Consider the following 13,350-nt stretch of genomic DNA (forward strand, 5'->3'; position numbering starts at 1 on the left):
CACGGCCCCTGCCCTGGGTGTGGTTTATATATCACGGCCCCTGCCCTGGGTGTGGTTTATATATCACTGCCTCTGCCCTGGGTGTGGTTTATATATCACTGCCCATACCCTGGGTGTGGATTATATATCACTGCCCCTGCCCTGGGTGTGGTTTATATATCACGGCCCCTGCCCTGGGTGTGGTTTATATATCACTGCCTCTGCCCTGGGTGTGGTTTATATATCACTGCCCCTGCCCTGGGTGTGGTTTATATATCACTGCCCATACCCTGGGTGTGGTTTATATATCACTGCCCCTGCCCTGGGTGTGGTTTATATATCACGGCCCCTGCCCTGGGTGTGGTTTATATATCACGGCCCCTGCCCTGGGTGTGGTTTATATATCACTGCCCCTGCCCTGGGTGTGGTTTATATATCACTGCCCCTGCCCTGGGTGTGGTTTATATATCACTGCCCCTGCCCTGGGTGTGGTTTATATATCACTGCCCCTGCCCTGGGTGTGGTTTATATATCATGGCCCCTGCCCTGGGTGTGGTTTATATATCACTGCCCCTGCCCTGGGTGTGGTTTATATATCACTGCTCCTGCTATGTGTGTGGCTTATATATCACTGCCGCCCTCAGGGTGTGGTTTAAACATCAGTCACGAAACGACCTGTTCATATTCGAAGAGTGTTAATGGTCTGGAGTTAAAGCTGAGGTTCTGGTATCGCTGGAAAGTAACGTCCTTATGGTAGGCTGGATTCGGAAGGGGTCCCACGATGTATTCGGTTATATTGGGCTCAGTTTGAGCACCAAATATCACCACAGCTCTGGCTTCCCTCCTTGGCTGCTTTTCGCCCTTGTCTAAAAACTTTAAGACGTCCCTTTTACGGGGGATTTGCAATTCGATCATGTAAACGGAATTATCAGACGGAAGTGCTTTATTGCAATTCACCAGCTTCACCCCGAGTTTCTGCTTCAGGTACATCAGAATGCTTGTCAGCTCCTCTTGCTTGAGATCTGCAAACACGTCGTTCCGATGCACCACTTCATGCTCGGAAAGATGCACGTGGTTCGCACAGTTTGGCGATTTCGAGAACCCCACCAGCAATATCCAATTCAGGGCTATAATCGCGACCAAAGCTACCGCCAAGAGGATGAACAAAACCTTCAAATTCATGGTGAACGGAAGATCCAGATGCAGCCGACCTGTTTTCAATACTTCTCCGGTAATCTCTGAAATAATTGGTCACTGCTCCTCTCGCTCTAACACCTGGGATCCACCTCTATGCGTCTGGAATGTACCTTCCAGAATGCTCAGTAATCCAAGCTATTTTTCTGAGGGTTTAACTGTTCATTGCCATAATGAATATAAATTCTCAAACCACCACACTTTGGGTGCAGTATGGAACAGAAATTTGCAATACCAACTTTAATAAACAGATATAAAAACAAAAAGCTACTGCGGATGCTGGAAATCCAAAACAAAAACAGAATTACCTGGAAAAACTCAGTAGGTCTGGCAGCATCGGTGGAGAAGAAAAGAGTTGACGTTTCGAGTCCAACATGACCCTTCAACAGAACCGAATTTCTCTTTTGCCACTCTTTTCTTCTCCACCGATGCTGCCAGACCTGCTGAGTTTTTCCAGGTAATTCTGTTTTTGTTTAACTTTAATAAACATCTAGTCTTCAGTCAATTGGTTTCACTCCACGTGAAATCAAGAAACGGCTGAAGACACTGGATATTGCAAAGGGCAATAGTACTGAACACTTGTGCTCTAGAACTTGCAGCCCCCTAGCCAAGCTGTTCCAGTACAGCTACAACACTGGCATCTACCCGGCTATGTGGAAAATTGTCCAGGTATGTCCTGTACACAAAAAGCAGGACAAATCCAACCTAGCCAATTACTGCCCCATCAGTCTACTCTCCATCATCGGTAAAGTAATGGAAGGGGTCATCAACAGTGCTATCAAGCGACACTTACTTAGCAATAACCTGCTCACTGACGCCCGGTTTGGGTTCTGCCAGGGCCATTCAACTCCTGACCTCATTACAGCCTTTGTTCAAACACCTCACCGAAGTGAGGTGAGAGTTGCTGCCCTTGACGTCAAGGCCGCATTTGACTGAGTGTGGCATCAAGGAGCCCTGGCAAAACTGGAGTCAATGGGAATCAGGGGGAAAGCTCTCTGCTGGTTGGAGTCATACCTAGCACAAAGGGAAGATGGTTGTGGTCGTTGGAGGTCAGTCACCTCAGCTGCAGGACATCACGGCAGGAGTTCCTCAGGGTAGTGTCATCGGCCCAACCATCTACAGCTCTTCATGAATGACCTTCCTTCCATCATAAGGTCAGAAGTGCTTGCTTGCTGATAATTGCACAATGTTCAGCACCATTTGTGACTCCTCAGATACTGAAGCAGTCCATGTCCAAATGCAGCAAGACCTGGACAATATCCAGGCTTGGGCTGACAAGTGGCAAGTAACATTTGCCCCACACAAGTGCCAAGCAATGACCATCAAGAGAGAATCTAACCATCACCCCTTGATGTTCAATGGCATTACCATCACTGAATCCCCCACTATCAACATCCTGGGGGTTGCCACTGACCAGAAACTAAACTGGACTAGCCATATTAATACTGTGGCTACAAGAGCGGCTAGAAAACTAGGAATCCTGCAATGAGTAACTCACCTTCTGACTCCCCAAAGCCTTTCCACCATCTACAAGGCACAAGTCAGGAATGTGATGAGTGCAGCTCCCACAACACTCAAGAAGCTTGACACTGTCCAGGATAAAGCAGCCTGCTTGATTGGCATCACATCCACAAACATTCACTCCCTCCACCATCGACACACAGTAGCAGTAGTGTGTATCATTTAAAAGATGCACTGCAGGAGTTCACCAAGCCTCTTTAGACAGCACCTTCCAAACCTACGTCCACTACCATCTAGAAGGACAAGGGAAGCAGATAGATGGGAACACCACCACCTGGAAGTTCCCCTCCAAGTTACTCACCATCCTGACTTGGAAATATATTGCCATTCCTTCACTGTCGCTGGGTCAAAAATCCTGGAACTCCCTTCCTAACAGCACTGTGGGTGTGCCTACACCACATGGACTGCAGTGGTTCAAGAAGGCAGCTCACCACCACCTTCTCAAGGGCAACTAGGAATGGGCAATAAATGCTGGCCAAGCCAGCAAAGCCCACATCCTGTGAATGAATAAAAAAAAACTTCCAGTTGATCTGGACAAGAATTGTTTACGATACCAGATGGTAAGAGTTTAAAAAGCATACAGATGTAAGCTCAGTGATGTCTCTGCCCTCTGGTTCACCCGGCCTCAAATTCTTTCTCAATTTTCTTGTGTAGAAGGAAATGGAGATCACAAGGGAAAGAGATAACTTAAAAGATTTTGAAGCTGGACAGAGGACAGGGAGCAAATATTCGGAATTTACATTCCTCAAGTATTTATTAAAAAATTGTACTCTCCAAACCTCGATAACTTAAGCAAAATTATTGCCTCTGGTGATTAACACGATGGAATTCCTAGAGAGGCAAAAGGATTGAAAATAAACAAAACCTCAGGGACAGATGGTATTGATCCTAAAGTACTATTATAAAGAGATTATTGAAGCATTGACAATTATAAAGAAGTCACTGAAAAGAGAAGAGGCACAAGCTTATTTAAATGGGCTAATGTGATGCCACTGTTCAGAAAGGATGTTAGAGCAGATACAGGGAGTGATTTGCTCATCAGTCTTACTTCAATCCCATGTGAAATAAAGGAATGGATAAAAGGTTAAGGGTTACCTGTACAATACAGCCTCCTTGATGACTTTGAGAAAGCAGCAAGTAGTTGACAGCCGAAAGCTGAATGATAGGCTGTACCTAAGCTTTCAAAAGGCATTTGGCAAAGTCTTTTTCAGTTACATTCAAAGCTGGGGATTCAATATAAATATAAGGGATGGGTAAGAAGCTGGCTGAATGGTAAAAAAACAACTGGAGCGTTTTTAAAACTTGTCCTTGGGACACAGCATTCATTACCCATCCCTAGTTGCCTTGAGGCGATTAAGAATCAGCCACTTCATGTGGGACCTCTATCCCATGGAATCATGTGAATACCACAAAGCTGCACAATAGAGACATACAGGTTTAATTAAGCTACTGGGTTCCCCAAAGTGTAGGGTGCAATCGATGACTCTCAAATAGCATTGTGAACACTTGCAGTAGGAAAGCTTTCATTGTCTACATGGATCTGGAGGGGTTCCGCAATATAATTGTGAGCACAGTGGTAGCTTGGAGCATGCTGCATATTTTTGCAGTCCAAAAGGGCTTAGGCAGGGAGAAGCTCAGGGGGATGGGCTCAACTGCTCAGGGGCACAAGATCATTGACAGAAAGGAGCATTATGAAGGCTGGAAGGCTATTTACTCAGTGACGGCTATAAGGAGCATCAGAATGCACCTTATCATTGAAGCATTCTCATCTGTTCAGTAGCCTCCATTTGTTCCATTTGCCCTTCACAAAAATTCCAATTCCTGAAGTGCAGTATTCTTCCAAGAATCTTACACCACATCGGGCCTCTTCGGAACAGATTAAAGAAGAACAATTTGAATTTGTTGGGAACTTCTAACTGTAAAACATTCCACTTACTTCACATTTGCTGAGCCAAGGATGGAGGTATCTGCAGGATTGACCAAATGTTGGTCAAAGAGCTGTGCTTAATAGAAGGCATTAAAAGAAGAGAGGGAGGTGGAGAAGCAGATTATTTAAGAAAGAAATTCCATCAATTGGGTCTAAGCTTCTGAAGTCATGGTTACCGCAACTGAACAGCAGAAGAAGTGATGGTGTACATGATATCTGAGAGATAACGAGCTTGATAGTTGAATGTAGGGTGTTTTAGCAGTAGAGAAGCTTTCAGGGTTAGGATGATATTAAGTCTTGGCATGATTTAAACACAAGGATAAGAATTTTAAATTTGAGCTTAAGAATGTACATCACTGAGGAAAAGAATGGGAAAACGAGACTAGTATGGGATAGGATATGGGCGACAGAGTTTCAGTTGAGCTGAAATTTGGTGATGTTGTATGGGAGACCAGCCAGAAGAATACAAGAGCAGCTGAGCCCAAAGACAAGAAGTGCAGGGATGAAGATCTCAGTTCGCCGACGCACTGAGTGAAGGCAGAGGCAGGAGATGTTAGGAAGCTGGACAGAGGCTGTCTTTATGATGGGAAGGATGAGATCAGAAGTTAAGCTCGGGATTGAAAGTAAATCAAGATGGAAGTGTGTGGTTGGGAAGGGAAGAGAGAGAATGGCAATGATATAGATTTGTGCCGGCAGCTGAATGTGATGGCTTTGGTCCTCTCAGTGTTTGGTGGGAGGAAATTGTGACTCATTTGAGGCTGGATGTTGGACGACCAGCAGAGGAGTTAAAAGACAAGGTGGAGATGGGATTGTATGTCATCAGGGCACATGTAACCCCACATCGGCAGGAGATGAGATTAGGCAGAAAGGAAGATCTATGCCACTGGCAGCTTCCTCAGCATGGCACGAGTCACTTTTTTGAAGTTTCCTGCCATGGGCACAGAAATGTCTTTCTCTCTTTTGATGCATTTCACCCAGGGGCCTCTCATTACTTATTTTTCTCTGCTTCTTTCCAGTGTCCTGCTCCCTACATTTTGTGCCTCTGCTAGCACCTCCAATATAGCAAATTGTCACAAATTCTCACATTAGCCAAATATTACAGCTGACATTCAATTCAGTCTTGCCTTAAGTATGTGACTTAAATGCTGTGTGAAGGAATACGGGTGAGAAAATATGGCTATAATGCAAGAATATGAAGTTAAGAGTTATTTCCTTGAAAACTCACAGAGAGTATTACTTCTGTTTTTAAAAAGTCAGAAACAACTCGTAATGACAAATTGAGGCTTAGCCTCCTTCACAGCAATGTGAATCCACTGATAAGAGAACACACACCCAAATATATTTTTTTACTAACAGCGCATATAGCATACAATGCAAGCACTGATAACTAAAATCACAATCGGATAGAAAAAATTTAGGTTCAATGTCACATTATCTCACATGAAACCATCCTTTGACCAGGGAAATGTTTGACCGGCATGACTGTTAGCCAGGCCTCACCTTTCTGGACAGGTCAGGTCATGAATTCATGGACTTTAACAATTATATCAATTATAACGAGTGGTCTTTTCAACAAAAAATGGGAGATTAATAGGGGCGGCCTCATTACGACCAAAGAAATGCCTCTCTATGTAAAAAAAATAATTACTATAAGTATCTAAGGATAAGTCAGATACATTAGATTGGTTTCACGAGCTAAATGAGTCTCACTTGCTCGGAGATTAAGGTAACTTACCTTTAATATTTGATGGATATCCTTTTTAGAATATTATCCCTGTAACAATTAAAGCTTAAACTTGGACTCCCTATTAGAAATAAGACTATTTTTTTCTTTTTCTAGATCTATTTAATGTATTCCACTTAGGCATTGGATTGCATGTTGTTTCTTTAATAAACTTTTATATATTTAAAAATTTATACAGCTTTCTGTATCAATAACTCGAAGAACCCACCTCCGCACTCACTTTTGCAGGGGGAATACATAGAGGATTTTTCGGCTGGACTTTTATAATACCTGGAGAAATTATAACCCTGGCTGTAACTTATTTAAAAAGGCTGCCCAGAGGAAGGTAACAATCTTGACTGGCTTTTTTTTTTCCCTTTGGGGAGAGATTGATCAAATCTGCAGACCTATTTAAGTGCCTTTGGAATCTGGCTTTCTCCACCTGAGGTTTAAGGCAGTTAATTGGGAGGTACTCCTGATCTAGAATAGCTCTAAAAGGAGCTAGGATTGTAATACACTGTAGTTGCTCCCAACCATCTGCAATCTTCTGTCATTTTGTCCTATCTAAAAGTTGCAGCAGTACATGCATCCCCCGTCTCCCATTTTTAGTGCAGTACTTGTGTGTTCTCTGGGTGTTGCATGCAGATACACCAGAGGGTATTTAAATGAGCAGAATCCCCGTTCTGAAATAAAAAAACAGAAAATGCTGGAAATGTTCAACATGTTGGGTAACACCCCTGGGAGAAATATTGAATTACTGTTTCAGGTCAATGACCTTTTTTCAGAACTGGAAAAAAAATAGAGGCATAAGTACAGAGCCAGGAAAATGGGGGAGGGGAAAGAGGATGTTTGTGATAGGGTGAAAGGCAGAAGGGATTAAATGACGGAAGGGACGATGGCGCAAGGCATAAGAGGATATGGTAATGGGACAAGTTAAGAAACAAAAAAAAACACGTCTAGAGGAGGCGTAATGGTGAAAAACAGAATCCAACTGTTGTCTAAAAACAACTAATAGAAAGGCAACAAAAAACTCAAAGAAAAAATGGAACTGAGGCTTTGATTGTAAATGGTTGAACTCAGTGTTCGGTCTGGAAGGCTGTAAAGTGTCCGATCAAAAGATGGAGCTGTGCCTATGAAGTTATGAAGGGTGGTCTTTAGTCACTGAGCGGCGATATTAACCTGCAAAGAGAAACTTAAATGTTCTGCTTTTGCGCTCCGGTGTTGAGCCTTGCCTATAGGAGGTGCATATTAGACAATCAAGGTGCATTTTTTAATATGCATGTTGACGCCCAGGCTAATCTTCTGGAGCGCACCAGTGCAAATCACTCTTCTCCTCAAGGGTTTCTCTTTGACATTCAGTAACTAGATTGACAAACTCCCTCTCGTAGTTAAAACAAGTGAAAATGGTGGTTTAGATTAGCTCAATGTATTGGGGAAATGTGTTTGATAATACAATAGTAAAATATTAAATGAGAATTCATAAAATAACACTAATAGAGATGGAAAAACTCAGCAAATGGACCTTAGAGAGTTAATTGGCGTGATGACTGTTGAATAATAATAAAAACAAAAAGAAACTCAAATCATCCAGGGGGCTAATGAATCCAGCTCTACCTTGCAACCACTTATCTATATTGTCAGATTGCTTTTCCAACATTCAGTTTTAGATAAATTGCCATTGCATTGGATCCCTGCCATAGGCTCCATATTATTGCCATTGATTTAATCCATCACCCCTTTCACTCTCTTCAACCCATGATTGGCAGCCATGCCTTCAGCTGTCTAGGACCCAGCATCTTTGAAATGTCATGGGACATTAAAAGTGTCCTGATGCAAGGTGCAGTTGTTGTTCTACGACACACTACAACTCTGTATAGTGCTTCAGCTAAAGCTCCCTGGACAAGAGCCAACACTCACTGAAACTACTCATGCGTAAAGGCTGGAAGAATATTGGAAACCAAGGCTAGATTAATTATCCAAGTTCACAAGCCTAAGACTCCTGGGAAAATTATAGAACTCAGTTGTGACGGTTATTGAAGGTATTTTTCACAAGATGTGAAAAACCTTATGTATACGTTTAATGACTTTTTTTCCTAGGGATTTTTAACATTTGATATTTAATTAAAGAAAAGGCTGTTCTCAGGGTGTAAAGTAGATCGGGACAGCTAACAATCTGACTGCTCACGGGCATTTGCAAAAGGAAAAATAAATGAATTGAATGGTTGTTAAAGTGCTGGTTAAAGTGATGGCAGTTCTTTAATGAATGGAAAGCAGTAACTTCACATGTAGTGATTTCGTTTTAGCGTCTAAGAAACTTCAGCCGTTGGCTGTCAGAGACATCCCCATGCAATAACAGATTTCCTTGCCACGGATGTAAGACTTTATATAATTTAGAAACCTATTTATTGCTCTTTCCGGGTTACCACGTATATTCAACAACAACGACTTAAGAGCTGTAAGACTAGTGAGTTGCATAGACTCAATGAACCAAGTTCGGGGCAAACGACTAACAAAGCATAATCGTGTCCATCGATATAACTTTTGGATACAGAGACAAATTTAACGAAAGCGGTTATAGATTTTTGAAGTCCGCTTGGGATTTACCTGCTACATCCAAGTCAGCCTTGAAGTGCGCGAAATGAGTGTGAATATTCCCTAACACGTTCTCTTGAAGTTTAGCTCCATAGGTAAGTCCGTCGTCAAAAAGAACTGAAGTAAGCGCATATCCTGTCGGATGGACCTTGGTCTCAATCACTCCATTGTTGTGGAATATGTAATCAAACACAAAGTCATAGTTCCCCATGGTTGATATTGACCTGATGATCAGCACGCAGTCGGATAATCCTCCATAAGAGGGGGCAGAGTACCAGCTTGAATAGTGACGCCTTAGGGGCATTTCTCGGTTTTGTTCAAAGATACAAATGGAATTTCTGATCCTGTGGGGTTCTTCACTCTGCATTAAGTGGAAGGTGTCCATGAATGTTGCAGTATAGGGACAGTCCACGCCTCTCACCAGCTCATTAGCACATAGTCCAATTCCATAATGACCGTCTAAGAACTTGGTCCTCATTAAGGATGGTGTAACGCCCCCATAAACGGAATTTAACTCCTGTACACTTAATTCGTAGACGATCCTTTCCCCCTGGAATCTGATATCGAACAACTGCAAACCATTTACAGTACTATGCCGAAATGAAAAATTCCATTCAAAATAACTGACATCATTGCCTTCAACATAGTACCGCTGGCCTTTTGGCTCATATTGCAAAGGGGCGACCGTTTCATATTCCGTGCGAGGTTCCAGCGATGCATAGTTGGGATCTGATTCCTCGCGATGTAGTTTCATCTTCCTCACAGACCCCCTGTCATACTGGCCCACCAGCTCGTCAATGCTGTCAAAGTACTGGTTATTGTAAAAAACTTTCTTCACAGCCCACTCTGAGATATTTGTGCTGCTGTGATCGAACAGAACTTCAAACCCCAGAGGATGCATAAACGGACCGCTGAGGTTTCTCAGGAAGGGAAACCAGGTTTCCCTGTCTCCCGGTTTGAAGCCGCGAGGGGCAGAGTCTAAATGAATCAGAGCTTCCCCGTCGGATCCAAAACTTTCCCGAAGGAGCCGGGAAGCTTTCTCCAGTCCCATTCTGGAAACGACCTGTTCATATTCGAAGAGCGTTAATGGTCTGGAGTTAAAGCTGAGGTTCTGGTATCGCTGGGAAGTAACGTCCTTATGGTAGGCTGGATTCGGAAGGGGTCCCACGATGTATTCGGTTATATTGGGCACAGTTTGAGCACCAAATATCACCACAGCTCTGGCTTCTCTCCTGGGCTGATTTTCGCCCTCGTCTAAAAACTTTAAGACGTCCCTTTTACGGGGGATTTGCAATTCGATCATGTAAACGGAATTATCAGACGGAAGTGCTTTGTTGCAATTCACCAGCTTCACCCCGAGTTTCTGCTTCAGGTACATCAGAATGCTCGTCAGCTCCTCTTGCTTGAGGTCTGCAAACACGTCGTTCCGATGCACCACTCCATGCTCGGAAAGATGCACCCGGTTCGCACAGTTTGGCGATTTCGAGAACCCCACCAGCAATATCCAATTCAGGGCTATAATCGCGACCAAAGCCACCGCCAAGAGGACGAACAAAACCTTCAAATTCATGGTGAACGGAAGATCCAGATGCAGCCGACTTTGTTTTGGATTATCGTTTCCAACTTGGGGGGGTAACACAAATCCATATGTTTTATAGCTGAAGGAAATTATTTGCTCTGATTGGTTCCAAAGGTACTGACGCCGGAGCTCCGCGTTCTCCATCTGTTTCTGGAGTGGACTCTTTGAGATGTTAACTCTTTGAGGTCTTTGAGATGTTGCCTTCCTCAATTTGGCTCTTAGCCCATTTGAATTAAAGCTACAACATAACTCTTTCCCATCCTTTCGCCTTAAGACTTAATTACATTTTGCATCTTTGCTGTCAGTGAGTAAGGTCTTTTTGGGTGTTTATTTCAGATAGGAATTAGGGAGAGTTACAATCAAATTTTTTTAAAATTGATTTTCGCCGTGACATTAGTTTGGACAGTGAATCGGTAACTATTTCCCCCAACATTTTTAAACCGGCGCTCAAGGCACAGTGATGGACAAAATCTCATCTGCGATAGCAGTCCACAGGTTGTGTGTTATACTTGCGGTGCTGAAGCCATACACGTGCATGAGGAGGGCCCTTGGCTCCACGAGGTGACAACAAACGGATATTAAAAGGCTGGAGCTAATGGGGGAAAAAATGTACATATTTATGTAGCACCCTTCATGACCCCAGGGCGTCCCAAAGTGCTTCACAGTAAATTAAGCACATTTGCTGGGCGAATTTACATGTGCACGGGAATATCCCGTCAACAGCAGTGAGATAGTCACCAGTTAGTCCGTTCCAGTGATGTTGATTGAAGTAAAAATAGAGGCCCGGACAGTGGGGGGCAAACCCCTCTGCTCTTCTTTGAAATAAAATTTTTATAGAGTCACAGGAGGGGGCTTGGCGTCACACCTCTGTAACATTGCCCACCTCTGCCCCTGCCTCAGCCCATTTGCTGTTAAAACCCCCATTCATGCCTTTTTTTGCCTCTAAACTTGACCATTCCAATGCACCCCTGACCAAGCTACTATCTTCCACTGACCAAGCTATCATCTTCCACTCTCTGTCAACTTGAGGTCACCTAAAACCCTGCTGCCCAAATCAACAATGTCCAGGAGGTAGAGCCAAGGAACATATTGCTTTGAGAGCAAGGGAATTCCTTCTGTCCATCTACTGGCTCTTTAAGCAGGTAATGATGAATAATTGTCATTGGGCGCGAGAAAATAATGAACTGGGATGCCTCGTGCCCACTCATTTATTTTGAAGCACTAATGAGATTTGTGCCCAGGAGCAGTGAGATTCTGCTGTTCTTCCCTCCACTGTTGTCTAATCAGACTAGGTACACTGACTGCTCCCCAATTTTCTGCTTCCACTGTATTGAAACTGGAAGTATACCCTATCAATACATCCTAGGCCAGTGTGAAAATGTGGCATAAAGCATGCATAGTCATAGCTCCAGAGGCAAAGTTAGGTAATTATTTGGTAATTTATTGAAAGTTTTACACGTATAATATGGATTATATAGGAAAATGTGAATACAAATGTCTACCATTTCCTACATTATTCTAACATCTGCAATGTCCATTATGTGTGAAGGTACTTTCCTCTAAATGTTATATTGTGTTTGTTTCCCCAAGTACAAAACTCAGACTACATATGACCAAATCAGAGCTCCATCATATGGTACAGTTTTCGAAGATTAATTTATTATCCTCTAATTGACAGTGGAAGGGCACCTGTATAAACATGGAAAATGAGGGTGCAGATGAAAGGCTTGACTTCCCCATGGAGCAGTCAGTTAATACAAGTTTGGAATGCTGATTATTAACAGTGGAACTAGAAAAAATATGAAAAAACATAATTGGCATGGAAATAATGTTGAAACATTTGGAAGTAAATAATTTACACAAAGGAAAAAGGGGACAAAGAGAGGGCCATACGTATCCCTCCCTTGGGCCTCATTTGTTCTGGCACTACTTGACAGATTGCTTGCCAAGTTACCACAGTTCTCTCTCTTAATTCTATTATTTATAGATTCAGGAGGCCAGATGTTAACTGTCAAAACCATTTTGGGTTTAAGGCCCACTATTCAGACGACCAAAGCCCTATTATGGCAGCTAGAAAGTTCTGCACAATTCCAGCTGGAATGCGTCCTGCCAGGTGACTAAGGATAAGCAAAAGGCATTATTTTTTAAAAATGTATTCATTCAAGGGATGAGGGCATCGCTGGCTATGTCAGCATTTATTGCCCATCCCTAATTGCCCTTGAGGAGATGGTGGTGAGCTGCCTTTTTGAACTGCTGCAGTCCATGTGGTGTAGGTACATCCACAGTGATGTTACAGAGGGAGTTCCAGAATTTTGACCCAGTGTCAGTGAAGGAATGACTATATATTTCCAAGTCAGGATGGTAAGTGGCCTGGAGGGGAACTTCTAGGTGGTGGTGTTCCCATGCCTATCCTTCTAGATGGTAGTGGCTGTGGGTTTGGAAGGTGCTGTCTAAGGAGCCTTGGTGAGTTCCTGCAGTGCATCTTGTAGATGGTACACACTGATGCTACTGTACATCGGTGGTGGAGGGAGTGAATGTTTATGAATGGGGTGCTAATCAAGTGGGCTGCTTTGTCCTGGATGGTGTCAAGCTTCTTGAGTGTTGTTGGAGCTGCACTCATTCAGGCAATTGGAGAGTATTCCATCACATTCCTGACTTGTGCCTTGTAGGCTGTGGACAGGCTTTGGGATGTCGGGAGGTGAGTTACTTGCCGCAGGATTCCTAGCTTCTGACCTGCTCTTGTAACCATAGTATTTATATGGCTAGTCCAATTCAGTTTCTGGTGAATGGTAACCCCCAGGATGTTGATAGTGGGGGATTCAGTGATGGTAAAGC

General features: G+C 43.3%; 1 protein-coding gene and 1 pseudogene across 1 annotated transcript in view; both read right to left on the reverse strand.

Moving 5' to 3' along the window:
- LOC144668027 (amine oxidase [copper-containing] 3-like) overlaps window positions 1–10,642 on the reverse strand; it is a 39,257-nt gene extending 28,615 nt beyond the window's left edge. Inside the window, exon 1 of the mRNA XM_078529742.1 lies at window positions 8,949–10,642. Coding sequence (XP_078385868.1) covers window positions 8,949–10,506 — 1,558 coding nt within the window. The 5' untranslated portion in view covers window positions 10,507–10,642. The remainder of the gene's footprint in view (window positions 1–8,948) is intronic.
- LOC144668028 (amine oxidase [copper-containing] 2 pseudogene) lies at window positions 643–1,191 on the reverse strand (annotated as a pseudogene).
- Window positions 10,643–13,350: the final 2,708 nt, after the last annotated feature.

This window comes from Cetorhinus maximus, chromosome 25 (assembly GCF_964194155.1).
Source record: "Cetorhinus maximus chromosome 25, sCetMax3.hap1.1, whole genome shotgun sequence".
In the NCBI taxonomy this organism is placed as follows: Eukaryota; Metazoa; Chordata; class Chondrichthyes; order Lamniformes; family Cetorhinidae; genus Cetorhinus; species Cetorhinus maximus.